The sequence below is a fragment of the Sander lucioperca genome, chromosome 14, assembly GCF_008315115.2.
Source record: "Sander lucioperca isolate FBNREF2018 chromosome 14, SLUC_FBN_1.2, whole genome shotgun sequence".
In the NCBI taxonomy this organism is placed as follows: domain Eukaryota; kingdom Metazoa; phylum Chordata; class Actinopteri; order Perciformes; family Percidae; genus Sander; species Sander lucioperca.
Window position 1 is genome coordinate 5,167,274 of NC_050186.1, and position 13,978 is coordinate 5,181,251.

A 13,978-nucleotide genomic window follows, 5' to 3' on the forward strand; every position below is an offset into this window, starting at 1 on the left:
CCTTGTACATAATTCATTTCTGTGAATATTAATACATTCACCCACATTAATAAAACATAAGACATAGTCTCCTTTAATTTCATAGTTACTTTAATTTATCTCTCTCTCTCTCTCCACAGTTGTACAATTTAAAGCGGCTTACATAAGGTCGAGAAAATCCAGTAGGATGAGAACAGGTCTAAAATAGGTTAAAAAAAGCAGAAAGAGCAACATTTTCTTTTAATAATTTCAATTACGGACTCATTTTACTGAGGCCACATTGATCATTCTTTACACGGCCAGTGTCGGTGTGGTATTGCAGCATTGTCCCAGGTGATGATGTGCTGCCACGTGGTGATATATGTTCACATGTCTGGGCCTTTTTAATCTCATGAGGTTCTCTGACTGTTGAGAAATGTCAAAAACATCAAAACAGTTCATTAAGATTGATAGCAGTAAGGACTGCAAAACATTCTTCAACGCCATTTTTCTTAACAAAATTCATGTGTGTATAATGTCATGTCTCGTCACTCCACACCGCTGTGCCATGTGTAGCACCTCCATACATCAACAAGCCATTCAGTCGTCTAACAAAAAATGCATTGAATGAACAATTTCTAGCACCTTTTAGAAAGGATGTATTACTATTGGCTTTATTACTGGACAATTAATCATTTAGTAATAGTAATTTTATAGACCAGTTACAAGCCATTAATGTTGGGTTGCCAAAATCCTAATGGAACAGTCATTAGTTATGACTTATAACACCTTTATAAGGGTACCTTATTAGAAAATGGTCAGCCAACAAACATTGGAAAATATGTTACTTTACACAGAAGTATTATCAGCTAATTACTTACATTTTATTTTATTAATATATAATTTAAATATCAGCATAAACACTATTTACAGCAGCAAACAAATTATCTGTCAAGATCGCTTCATACAAATATACTACAAAACAGAAACAATACATTATCTCTAGGTGGGGTTTTATTAAGGACATTTATTTTCACTGTTATATCTTAATATATGGCAAAGGGTAAAGCTACACTGAATATTTTTTAAGCATTTTCTAACTGATCTAAAGCAAAGCAACAATAAGAGATTGGAACAGTACCTACATTGGCTGGCATACTCTGACATTATCTGCAATCAAACATGATTGGATGTAATTCATGTAAAAGCTTAGTGAGCACATGGCCTATGATTCCTATGCTTATCCTCTTTGACCAATCAGAGAGAAAGCCATTCGTTTGGCCACATGCCTGTTAAAACAAACATATAATAAAGATAAAAGCATGCATGTTGACAAGGAATTCTGTGTGTCTGTAACTCTTATTTTCTAGCAAGTTGACGTGATGTTGTTTGAACAGACCAGAGAGCTGAATGACAAACACTCCACTGTCCAAAAAAGGTAAAAATAAATAAATAAAGTATAAATAAATACCATTTGTGCCGAATCATTGCAATGTCTCATCAGCAAACATTTAGATTATTGATTTACAAAAAACAGAGGAAAAAAGGCAATACTTTTTGGGGCAGATATGGATTAAGTTAATGTATGTACCCTAAATGTGGGCAGTGAAAGACATCTGCTGACACCAGCAGTGTTTAATATGCATTCAAATGCAAGATGCTTGCTTAGTGAAAAGGGGAAAGTCCTAGATTCAGCAAATAAGAGAATGATCTACTGTAAGTAACTGAAATACTCTCAAAGGGATACTGATTAAATAATGCAAGTCTTTGCTGCAAAACAGATTCCACGAATTATATCAAAACCATTGCAATCAAATTATACTTCAAGAGTTTGAAGAAACCTGAGTGATGACTGAGACCATAAGCTCAAGCTCAAACAGGATGCCAGCACTATAGAAACAGGGAATGCTCAGCTCAGTGGGAAATTTAGAGGTGATGCTGGAAAGCCAGCCGTGCAGCTGTGGCTTTGGGGCCAAAGCAAGGGGCTAACATCAAGTGCACTTGACATACTGTCAGAGCAAGCAATGCTCTTCAACATGGCATCCGTTTCCCTTCTTCTGGCCAATTTATATGTTCCCTGTGTAGGGCTGGGTATCGTTAAAAAACTTTAGATACCGGTACCGATATAAATACTGTGACTTTGATACCGGTTCCAAACGGATACTTTTTATTTAGATATTCAGTGTAGCTTTACGGCACAAATCTTTTTATTTATTTTTCAGCTCCTACTACGTGAGCCCTGTCTTTGTGTATAACGTAGAGTTTTCCCTGCGTGTCTCTACGACGTGTAACGTTTGACATCCAATCACAAACGTTATTAGATCTTGGTAGAAGCATGCTGCATGCTTATTGGCTCATTGACGCTGATGAGATTTACTCCTTAAGCCACCTACACGACAAGCGACCGCTACCGCTAGGTAGGGCACAGAGCAAAGCGCAGAAAGCAAAGTGCAGTGCAGATATTCGTTATCGAGGAGCTGTTATCTTATTGGTTGCGCTTCCGAAAGGTCAGCGGCAACTAGGTCAAAGTTGAAATAATTTGAACTTTGAGCGCAGCGCAAAGCGGCAAATTCCCCATAGGAAATCAATGGAACGGCCAGCGCAAATCGATTTTGCCGCTTATCATGTGTAGGCGGCTTTAGGTATTGAAATTGAGTATTGAATGACGAGGCATTTTTCGGTACTCAATACTTTAGAGGCAATTCGGTCTGTGCCTAAAAAGTATTGAATTCGGTACCCAGCCCTATCCCTGTGTGGCTCTGTTGATGCTCAAAGCCTCCCCCCTGACATCTGTGATAATGCCTAACATACATGATCAAGACTATTAGATAAGACTTTAAACCCATTCTCAGTAATCCATCCACATGCAGAGCAAGTGCTGAAATTGCTGTTACATGGACTGGTTTCTGTTGTGTGCACGTAAAGGGAGAGGGAGTGTTGACTTCTTCTGCAGAGGCAGGGCTCTTTTTCTGGACACTTAAAACTAAATGGAGTTTGATTGAAATTAAAGCTCTCAGTATAAAGCTCCTTTGAAGTATCAGAATAAGTAATGACACTGAACTGCATAATCCCTGTGAGTCAGTTAAAGTCAGAGAGGGTAATACAGTGAAAGAGGAGGAACTGAGGCAGGTAGGTAATTTAAAGGTTGTGAGGTTGGGATGGACTTACTGGTATACAGTAGCTGCTCGGGTGTTATTTATCATGCATGATGCTCGTGTCAGTGCCGCTGCTACAATGCTCAAAGCTGTGCTTAGCATTTGAGCATGAATACTGGCATACAAAGTGATCATGTCCTTACATTTTGCAAGCTATTAGTACCAGTACCCGTAGGGCTGTGTGACAGCAGTGAAAGAAGGGACAAACACGAAGCTGGGGGTGAAGAGTTCCACACAATAAAAGATTTTTTTTTTTTATAAAATACGATAACATTTTAAATAAATATTAATAGTAAATGTGACAATGCAAGATTACGGCAAAGTATAAAGCAAATATTGTCACTTGCTTTGGATTTTTTAGCAGTGGGTTGTTTTTGAAAATGGCCACTTTTACTGGGCATAACTATTTGACATGCGAAAGCCAAACATGGTAAAGAATGGATGGTAAAGAATACATCCAATTAACTAACTAAGAGAAGTCAAGTATCAGTATGCAGATTCATGAAATGATATGACAGGCATAAAAAATTCAAATCGTCCACAGAAAAAGATGTTGAACAAGACCAACAGTCTACAGTCATGCTAGCGGCTCTGCAAGGCGGTACTTAGGCACAATGGCGCTTTGAGCTAAATGCTAACATCAGTAAGCTAACTTGCTCACGATGACAATGCTAATATTCAAATGCTATGCACTTATAATATGTATCGTGTTTAACATCTAAATTTAGAGTGTTTGCATGCTGACAGCTCTGAAATATTTGTCTGGAAATCGTCCTGAAAACATCTTGTGAAACTTTTCACAACTGTGTGGCCACTGGCTACTCTTAGGTGCCGTTATCCAAATAGGGGGAGGCCTTAGATCCACAGTGCACCACCATCTCAGGACAGTGTGCAAAGAGAAGCAGGGGGCGAAGTCTCCCTTGTCCGTTAGCGGATTATTGGATTTGGATTATCTGCGCAGACAAAATTACCCATGAGAGACAATTGTAGCATGCTCTATCAGTGGAGCTGGTGCTGGAGACACTCGAGTGACCATCAGAATCAGTAGCTTTCACCACTGTTCATAGAAATGCCTTAAAACCCAAAAGATGCACCCACTGGGGAGTGCAGTGATGAATATGTCCGCAAAGCAAGACAGGATGTGCTCAAGTGCTGATCATCACTCACTTGGGAGGGGAGGCTGGGAAAACACAGAGAATGAAGGTGGGGTTGGGAGAGTGGTGAGAGGTGGTTTTGACTATGCTATTTTTATCTGGATTCCATGAAGACAGCTGCCATTCTCCCGAGTGTTTGTCAGACTTTCCATCATAAGGAACACAAGAAACAAGTAGTGTCTCTATTGAGTATTTCTGTTTCTATTTGTGATATAACCATAATAAAAAAAACAAACACTGTCTTTAATGCTTTCATAGAGGCCAGTTGTGGAGTAGGTGCTGGAAATATCATAAGCTCATCCGCTTTAGCTAAAAGCATTACACTTTGGGCTCTGTAACTGCCCGTGTGGCTCTCTAATCTGCCAGCTGTAATTCTTTACCTGAGACATCAAATAGAGCTGATGCTGATCAAACATAATTGTGATCATGTATACAACACTGCTCAGTATGTCTTCAGACAAAAAAAACAACAAAGTATAATTTATTTATAGCCAATTATTGTCACATCTACAAAGCCACTGGCTCTACTGTTTATATCTACTGAAGACTATTGGGGAATATGGATATGAATATTTCAGCAGTGGTTGGGTGCAGGTCACATTTTATGACCCTGACATTCCCGTGCCACTTCAGCGCGACCAGGATCTCTGCCACCCTTTGGTCAGAGACTCAAGATAAGGATGGACAGAGTGACGGTGACATGCTCCACAGCCATAAGCCGGGAATGTAATTCGGTCGATGGTGGCCAAATGCCACAACACGGAGGCTCTGGTACGAGCCATGGATCCCCATCAGCATTCTCCCATAGCCCAATTTAGCTCTGTATGCGAGTGAATGAATCCTTTACCGAAGATGGAGGAATGAGCTGCATATCAAGGATTTAGCATTAATTAGTGAACCGTGTACACATGGCCTGGGGCTTGCTGCCATGCTTTTCTTCATGCCACTTCGAATTAAACTGTTTCGTTCTGTATGGCTAATATTTAGATTTTCCTGTATTAAGGAAATACTAAGCACAGTGATGGCCTGTTTTTCCAACTGTGAAATGCTGTTACAATGTATGTCAAAATGTTTCAATAAAGGTTTATCAAAACATTACATTCAATAAAATCCTATATAACCAAAGTATAAAGTATGTAAGATCACTTGTCAGTTAACTAAGGAGCATGCTGAAGGCTTTAGATCATTTTTAGCTTCTTAAATTTGCTTCCAAGAATGTAAAGAAGCACTACATTAGTAAAGAGGTCAAATTATGACCAGACTGTTGGTCATAGAATGTTTGCTTTTGTTCCGTTTCATAATCACTAGCGAGAATTAGAATAACCAATGAGCCATTAACGTGACCGCATTAATAAATACAATTTTGAATAGACAAATCATTTGAGAAATTTCATTTATTTCCACTTTTTCATGTAAAAATATACATCAAGCGGGGATTTACTGCAAAAATGATTTGAAAAGAAAAAAAATAGAACTTTTTGCACCTCAAGACCAAAAATCTTTTTATTACAGTTCAAAATGTTGGGTTTAATTTTGGTAAATTCTACATGGGTTTACATTTTTGACAATTATTTACGAGGGTGCTGGCATCTATGACTGGACTGAATTTGAATTTGTATAGCCATGCTGAGAACACAATTTAACATAATTGAATGAGTGAACTGTTCAGAAGCTTGAAAAGTTTTGTGCATGTCTATGTTTAAAAGTGCTGGGAAAAAAAACTTTAAAATGCTGGACACAGAATGAACCTATAAGTCAAACTCACCCTGGAGTTTGAATGTTACGACAACAAAGAATGACTGCATCAATGTGTAACATGGTACTACATTTTCTGAAGAAGGTCACGGACCAAAAAGATTATTTAGAATTATTTCTGAGTTTCAAAAATCTTGTAAGAAATCAGGTTTTCCAAGTACCTCACTAACACGTCTTCTGCTTGTATGGATGTCAATACTTGATTCTTCTGTGTCTAAGAAAATACTGAGCTCAGGCATAAACTTCCCAAATTAATCTATATATATATAGAGAATGAATTGCACGCAAGCCGCTTGAAAACGTACAAAGTTTTCTGGAAAAGAAAATGCATGAATATCTATCTTCTAATTTATTTTATTTAACCAATGCAACATAATCTTCGCCCTTTTCCCTTCATCCATTATGTGGCACAAAGAGCTTGATTGCAGAAAGTACTGTAGCAGTGACGTGGAGGTTTAATAAAACTAGCTTCTCCAACTGGCAAATGTTTGTGGACTTGATCTGGAAGAAGAAATGACAGACAAAGCACAGAGGGAGAGATTATTGAAAAAGAGCTTCAATGCTTTGTCGTACTATTATTAGAATCACCACAAGACCTGTACAATTTTCCATTTGATGTTATGGTGCTGTTATTAACATATTGTGTACTGGATTTGAATATTTCTGAGCATAAGAATGATAAAGCTGCAACCAAGTGTTGGAACAAGCAGACAGATAATCTAAGTGATGCTGAGGAGCTTTGTGTTTTGTCTTTTAAAGAGGATAAAGATTATGGAGTAAGGTGGGAATTTTAAGGGGTACAAGAGGATAAACAAATGGCAATACGATTTTGAATGATTTTTCAACTACTGAATATGTGAGAGTTTCACAGGACTCTGTACGATGACCACAGTGAGTTTACGATGGGCTGGTGATTTCTGTTAATCAGTTATCTCTTTTTCGGTCTGGTTGTGGTTGACTGTTAAATTATAGTACAAAAGTTGTTGTTTTTTTATTTAGATTCAAAATTATAGAGGCTTGTTTTGCATATTTGCAACAAAATAATAGTAATGCAATCCAATAAATATGTAGAGCTTAGCAAAGACGACAATAAGCATTAAGCCCGCTTTACTATGTGAGGAAGTCACATAAGAACTAAAAAAAGATGGAGAGAGAAGGATTATTAACAGCATGCAAATGCGTCCAATAGGCTAAGCCTCGTTGACACACTCCTGCACACTTCAGAGTGCATTCCACTGGAACCCACCCCAGGGGACCCTGGCTGCCATGTGACACACAGCAGCAAAAGCAGTAATAAGAGAAGGAGAGGTAGGAAGTGAAATGGAGGGATGAGAAACCGAAAAGGAGACTACAGGATGAGAAGGAAAATCTAATCACAAGGGGGCAATTAGTAAGAAAGTGCTACTAGAGCATTCAATAATGCACCTCCCATTTCAGGGACAGCAACTTTCCACAGAGGGTCAGAATAATGTATTATAGTGTATAAAGTATATTTAGTATGTGCGGCATTGTACAGTATTTATGGTTTTATTTATTGGATCAACTTTTTAAGGTACTTGTATATGTATCATTAATTTCCCCCTGCATTTCAATATGGTGAAATAGCTTTAAAGCTGAGTCTGACTATAAACGAATGAAGAGAACAGAAAAGACAAAGAGTAGGAAATCAATGAGGGTACATGAATTGGTATTAAATCTGAAAGGTTCTATGGGGAACCGTGTTGTGGAAGAAAGATGTGAGCTTCAGCAGAGTTCAAACACCACAGGCACAACGCACTTCTGCCAAGGAGGAACAGAGAAATCTGGGTCTATCCATTCATTAATTCACACAAAAAAGACTAAATTAAAACTAAATGTGATGAGCACACTTACTGGTTTGCGGAACCAAAGGTGTTTCCAGAGAATCCTGTGAGATAGGGAAAAAGTGGTTAATTGGCTGATTGTAGAAATACAACACAATGACTATGATCAGTGTGCCAAAAGATAAAAACCCACAATCCTAATGCACTTCTTATTTCACAGCATGAGTTATCTATAACAAACATCTGTGTGCAGTGTAAGTAACATGACCTGACACAGGCAAAGAGAAGGTGTAGAAAGATAAATGGATGGAATTGGATGGTCAGTTGTACAATATGTATATGCTTAACAAACAAAGCCATGAAAGGCTGAAGAGAAGCAAAGGTGACTGAACAAATAAAGGAGATGAGAGAGAGAGAGAAAAAAAAAAAGAGAAGAGTGTGAGGAAGACTGCAAGAGAACGCTCATCTGCTACCTTTGGGTCAGGCATGAACATGGCAGTTTCTTTTAATTACAATTTTAATAATAAATAATGTCTGTAGAGCTGCAACAACGAATCGATAAAATTCGATTATTAAAAAAGTTGGCAACGAATTTCATTATCGATTCGTTGTGTCGCGCGATACGGCACTCAGTCGCGGAGATAAAAGCAATTGAGTTGAGTGCCGCGCGGAGCGAAAGAAAAGAAAAAAGAACAGAGCGGAGTAGAGGAAATACGGAGAGAGACCCTTAACGTTGTTCTGAAACACATGGCGGAGGCAGAGAAATCAGTCTGACCTAAGTCATCCAAGGTGTGGGAGCATTTCACACTAAATAAATCGAAAACGTGTTAATTGCAAGATAAGCAAAAGCGACACGGCATGGCATGGACGCACCACGGTGATGATTCAGCACCTAAAACGTAAACATGTTGGAGTCCTTGATGAGGAGGAAGGGAGTTCAACAGCAGGGTAAAGTCACTACACAATCCTACTTTTGTTCTGTTTTGAAGTGAGGAACGTAACGTCCCTCCAGTGGTGCTGGTGTGGGATTTACTCGTTATCCAGCTTGACAAGCATGACAAGCTAGCGTTAGCTCGTTAATAACAGTAGTAAAGCAGGACTAAAGACACGTTTTTATTCACTCGCCTTTTTTGGCCCATTCATTTTTCATCTATTGTCATGTATATATTCTGTGCTTTGTCCCATATCAGTTATTGTTGACGTATATATTTGTGTGTGTTGTACTTTTTAATTTCATTTTAATGTTCTTTTATAGCACTTGGTCATCTTAAGCTGTGTTTAAATGTGGTGTACAAATGAACTTAACTTGCACTTACTACAATGATGGTAATAATTTAATGAATAAGCTTCAAGTGTGTGTGTGTGTGTGTGTGTGTGTGTGTGTGTGTGTGTGTGTGTGTGGGGGGGTCTGTATCTGCTCTTTGGGTTACTAACCTTTACACAACTATTAACTAAAACAACATACATGTAAGTATGTATTGAGTTGATGTAAATTAATGTTTTTTTTGTTTTTTTATCCGATTCATCGATTAATCGAAAAAATAATCGACAGATTAATCGATTATTAAAATAATCGTTAGTTGCAGCCCTATATGTCTGCATTTCAAAGCTTCCTAAAATCCCCAGCTAAGAAAATGAAGTGCATAGACATAAGATAAACCACTATATGGTGGGAAATTACAATTGTGATTTGCACTGCTACTGTACTGGACTGATCTCAAAAGCTACAAGATGCTGTGTTGTCATTACTATTCAGCTGTGCTGAAGTTGGAGGAATTGCATACCAACTACAGTTGAGCCACTGACCGTGCTGCTTGCAATATTCAACTTAGTGCTGGTGAGCAAGAGGACATTTGAAAATGATGAGGGGAAAAACAAGGGGAACTAAAGTAGTAGTCTTACCTCCTGTCTGTGGCTGTTGTCCAAAGCCTGAGAAGCTGCTGGGCTGACTTCCAAACCCAGAGCCCTGCTGGGCCAGGCCCCCGAATGACGGTGCACTCTGATTGGCTAGAGCACCAAAGGACGGGCCGCTGGGAGGTGAGGCAAACCTGAAAACGGAAGCAGTCACAGACGTCATGATGTGGTACACAGTAATAAGAAGGTACAACTATGACGACTAAATTAAAATAAATATCTGATACTGAGTGGGGCTGATGAGACAAAATGACTGAAAATACTAAGACCTGTGGCTAGATGTCATTTACCAGCCCTGCTTTCAACCAGCAATGTATTTGTACAAAGAGAGAAAACAGGGATATAAGAAAGAGAAATTACTATATGTTTATATTCCTTGTTTAGCTCCTTCCAAGTAAACATGCTACAAGGCAGAAAGTGTCAGATAGTGTGTGTGTCTGTGCGTGTGTGTGAGGATTGAGAGACGGGGGTTTAAGTGGTAATCCCACTACCATTGACTCCCAAGGGAGAGAACGGGGAGAATAAGAGGGGGAGAGAGAGAGCAGGCCAGTTTAATCTGCAGGCAGCATGGCCCCAGAGTGAGATTATCTAAGGGGAATAATCTAGTCCTACATAGGGCTCCATAGTTTTGGGCTCATAAGGATGCTCACTGTAACCAAACCCACGCACATGGTGGACAAACAATGTTGAGAATGCTGGAGAAATCATTAGAGTGGAAATGATGGGAAGGAAGAAAAGATTAAAATAATCCATTTTATCTTAAAATGACATTTAAATTGAAATAAGGTTGATTTGCTGGCAGCTGGACAGAATTTCCTGTTCAGTTAATGGAGGTTGATTTAAGATGTTTGTCGAATTTAAAACTAATTTTAAATTTGGGGTTAAAAAAAAAAAGTGTGTGTATTACAGTGTGAAAGCCACCTCCCTTCATAAATGGACAAAGTTTCAATGGGGGCTTCCAAAACTTGCTTTATTTAGTTAATTTTATCACATCATCACTATAATGTTAATAGAGGGTTTACCAATGTGGTCAATGCGTCATGTGTTATGCTTAGTGATGGCACACTGAGCGCGAGAGAACACAGATGTTCTGATTGCTTAAAAAAAATCTGCACCACCCTGCAAGCAAAATCCTGCTGCTCCGCTCCCCCCTCAGTACAGACAGTTTGAATAATATTGCCTTGTGGTCCAGCAGAGGGCGTTCTTAAAATTTCAAATTAGCTTGACCTATTGCATGCCCTATTGACCTACGAGTAAACCAAGCTTGGATAATCACGACACTGAAGCATTAAAGGAGAATTCTGTCTGTTGTTTGTAAATTTGGAGTGCTGTCAGTAGCAAGAAAAACTAAAACAATCGGTGCTGCCTACACCGTGTTACCCTCCTGCTATAGTTAGCACCCAACAGGCTTAAACAGGGCAAGTTTTAAACTTGTTTTTAGTCCCTTAACATGTTCAAAATGTCATTAAAAGTGCCTACCCATGTGAAGTGATTCCTTCCGAGTAAACACTCGGAAGGAATCCGACAGTCAAGTGAATCTGACTGCAGGAGATGTGAAAGAAATGCACGAAAGTTCTGCTAATTCAGTTTAGTTCCGGTGTTGAGACGCAGTTGAGTGCTTAGGGACCGTCTACAAACTACAACACCGAAAAGAGATACAACAAAAATATGTAGGCTATTAATTTAATGATTAAATAAGGTAGCGTCTCTAAACTTACCTCAATTATAACTTGTCTCCTGCTAGTTGTACTACAGCACTTACTTTTAAAAAATAAGCATATGCCTATTTTTTTAAATATGTTTGCATCTCTTCTCGGTGTTGTAGTTTGTAGACGGTCCCGAAGCACTCAGCACTGCAGTCAGATTCACTGTGTTCACTCGGAAGGAATCACTTCACATGGGTAGGCACTTTTAATGACATTTTGAACATGTTAAGAGGCTAAAAACAAGTTTAAAACTTGCCCTGTTTAAGCCATGTTGGGTGCTAACTCTAGCAGGAGGATAACACGGTGTAGGCAGCACCGATTGTTTTCGTTTTTCTCGCTACTGACAGCACTCCAAATTTACAAACAGAGCTACGTGTTGGAATCGACCGGAATTCTCCTTTAAGAAGCGAGTGGAAAGGTTTAGGGTTCTACACTGTAGATGGGGTGGGGTTGGCATTTTGCTATATGGGTTGCGTTTAAATGAATTCGAACAAATTACGCATTAGTTCTTTATTTGTTCCAACTTGACTTTTTGAAAAAGTGGCAGCCATATTGTATATATTGCCATGTGAGTCCAGATGTATTCATACTATTGCCATACCTGTGTCGTTTAAATCGTTCACAGAGCATATTAAGTTTCTTACCCAAATCCTCCCATGTTGGCAGCTGCTGTTCCCTCTCCAAAGACTTTACCAGCTGAGGGAACCATGTTGTTGGGGAAGGAAGGGCTTGAGCCAAATGCTGCTGCAGAACCAAATGCTTGGGTACTACCAAAGGAAGGGGGGCTCCCAAACACTGGAGCACTGCCAAAACCACCTGTAGTGGGGGAAAAGATAAGTGCTTAAAAGGTTTTGTAACAGAAAGCAGCAGAACATAATACAAGGTGTTACATGGTCCTCGTCACTGTTTATACGAACATCTATGAACATCTAAAAAGGGTCAGCTGATCAGATAAAGTGTATTCCTGTGGCTCTTGAAGCATGGTGTGACTGCAGCTTATTTACATATATTTCACCTATGGTATAGGTATTTTTCTTTTGATGTTAGGATAAATAGTTCTGCTTGGACTCATGTTTAAATATGTAAAATAATAACTACACATACAATCCTCATGTGCTCTGAACCAGAGTTGACACTACCTATAGAGTAATAACTGTACACACCTAAATAGATATAAAAATGAGTATGTCCAATAAAAGTGAATATGTCCCCCCTATTGACTGAACATGGTGAACACAGTTATGATACTGTGTCTTGTTGTTTACAGTACATTTTTGTTTTGGAACAACACACTGTGCCAGCTTAAAGACAGGAAGAATACTTCACACCATCTCAAAGCCTCAGAGGTAGGAGTGGCAAGGAAGACAGGGTGTACTGAAATTACAGCCTGGTTACCAGCATGCCTCAGTAAATAATTGATTGAGCTAATGTAACAAGATTAAATTCCCTGTACGTAGGCCAATGATCGGGCATTAGTGTGCTGAGGGGTACCAATATCCCTGTGGAGCTGAGAGAGCTTTTTTATTTTTATTTATTTTTTTTTTTACCAAGAATTGCAAAGAAAAATAAAATAAAGAAGCTCAATCTACATCTTGAAAACCACGTGTCTGTGTGGGAAGGAACAAAGTTAATTTTTCCTGCTTAAACTTGCTCTACAGCTAATTTAATTTGCACTTGATCCCCTCTAAATTGTTGATCTGCTGAATAGTCTTGGTGCCTGGGCATATAGGAGCATAGTGGGCAGGTAAGACCATGTGCAATATCTAAATAGGCTAAATGTCTTTTTTGTTTTTATTATTACAAGTTTATTAAGGACCTAACCAGCAAAGCGCTTTTAAAGCAGTGAGACCATAACCCAAATGAACCATACGACTTGACGTTTAACTGATATTAAATCCTGCATACACGACTCTTACTGTACCACACATAAAACCATAAATAATCAGTTGTAATGAATTTACTATTTTAACTGTATAGCAACTGCAAGCTGTTGTAAAAAGTAATAAAAATGGATTTAAATCTACACTTTTTTACCCGTAACATTGCAGCTTTACTGGATGGTGATTATCCGAGATATAGAAATAATGTAGCTTAAATAAATAATTTTAAACTTTGTGTGCAACAAATATGCACATGCACTGTGACTTGTAAGGTTGAGAGGTAACACTGCATCAGCAGTATTCTGGCAGGTAACGACAGAGCATGGCTAACTCACTTTCTGCTCTGCTGGGGCGAGGAGATAAGGGCACTTGCTGTAGCTCAAGTGATAAAGGAAAACACAATGTCAAGAGTCAGCTGATGTGTAAAATGTGATCGTGTATAGGTTCCCAGGGTTTCTATTATAGCCATCCCACTATCACTGAACCAGAGCCCCTAGGCCAGACCCCAAAAATGTTGAACAGAGAATATCAAACATAACTAATACAAGCCCCTATCAGGTGACTATGTGTAAGCAAGGAATTATAAAAAAATATCATCAATATTTACATTTGCTAGGCCTTTTGCTCAATTCTAATTAAGAAAATGAATCCCTA

At 38.7% G+C, this 13,978-nt stretch overlaps 1 protein-coding gene across 5 annotated transcripts in view; it reads right to left on the reverse strand.

Annotated features, from left to right (window-relative positions):
- Positions 1–67: 67 nt before the first annotated feature.
- The window catches only part of nup214 (nucleoporin 214), a 35,731-nt gene continuing 21,820 nt past the window's right edge, over positions 68–13,978 (reverse strand). For 4 of the 5 annotated variants that reach the window (XM_035991506.1, XM_035991504.1, XM_031317578.2 and 1 more), the window contains 4 exons: positions 12,089–12,260; positions 9,727–9,872; positions 7,895–7,928; positions 5,644–6,523 (listed from right to left, as the gene is read on the reverse strand). In XM_035991506.1, coding sequence (XP_035847399.1) covers positions 6,487–6,523; positions 7,895–7,928; positions 9,727–9,872; positions 12,089–12,260 — 389 coding nt within the window. In that variant the 3' untranslated portion in view covers positions 5,644–6,486. Of the gene's footprint in view, positions 385–5,643; positions 6,524–7,894; positions 7,929–9,726; positions 9,873–12,088; positions 12,261–13,978 lie in introns of those variants that run through there. The other variant, XM_031317579.2, reaches the window with a different exon arrangement.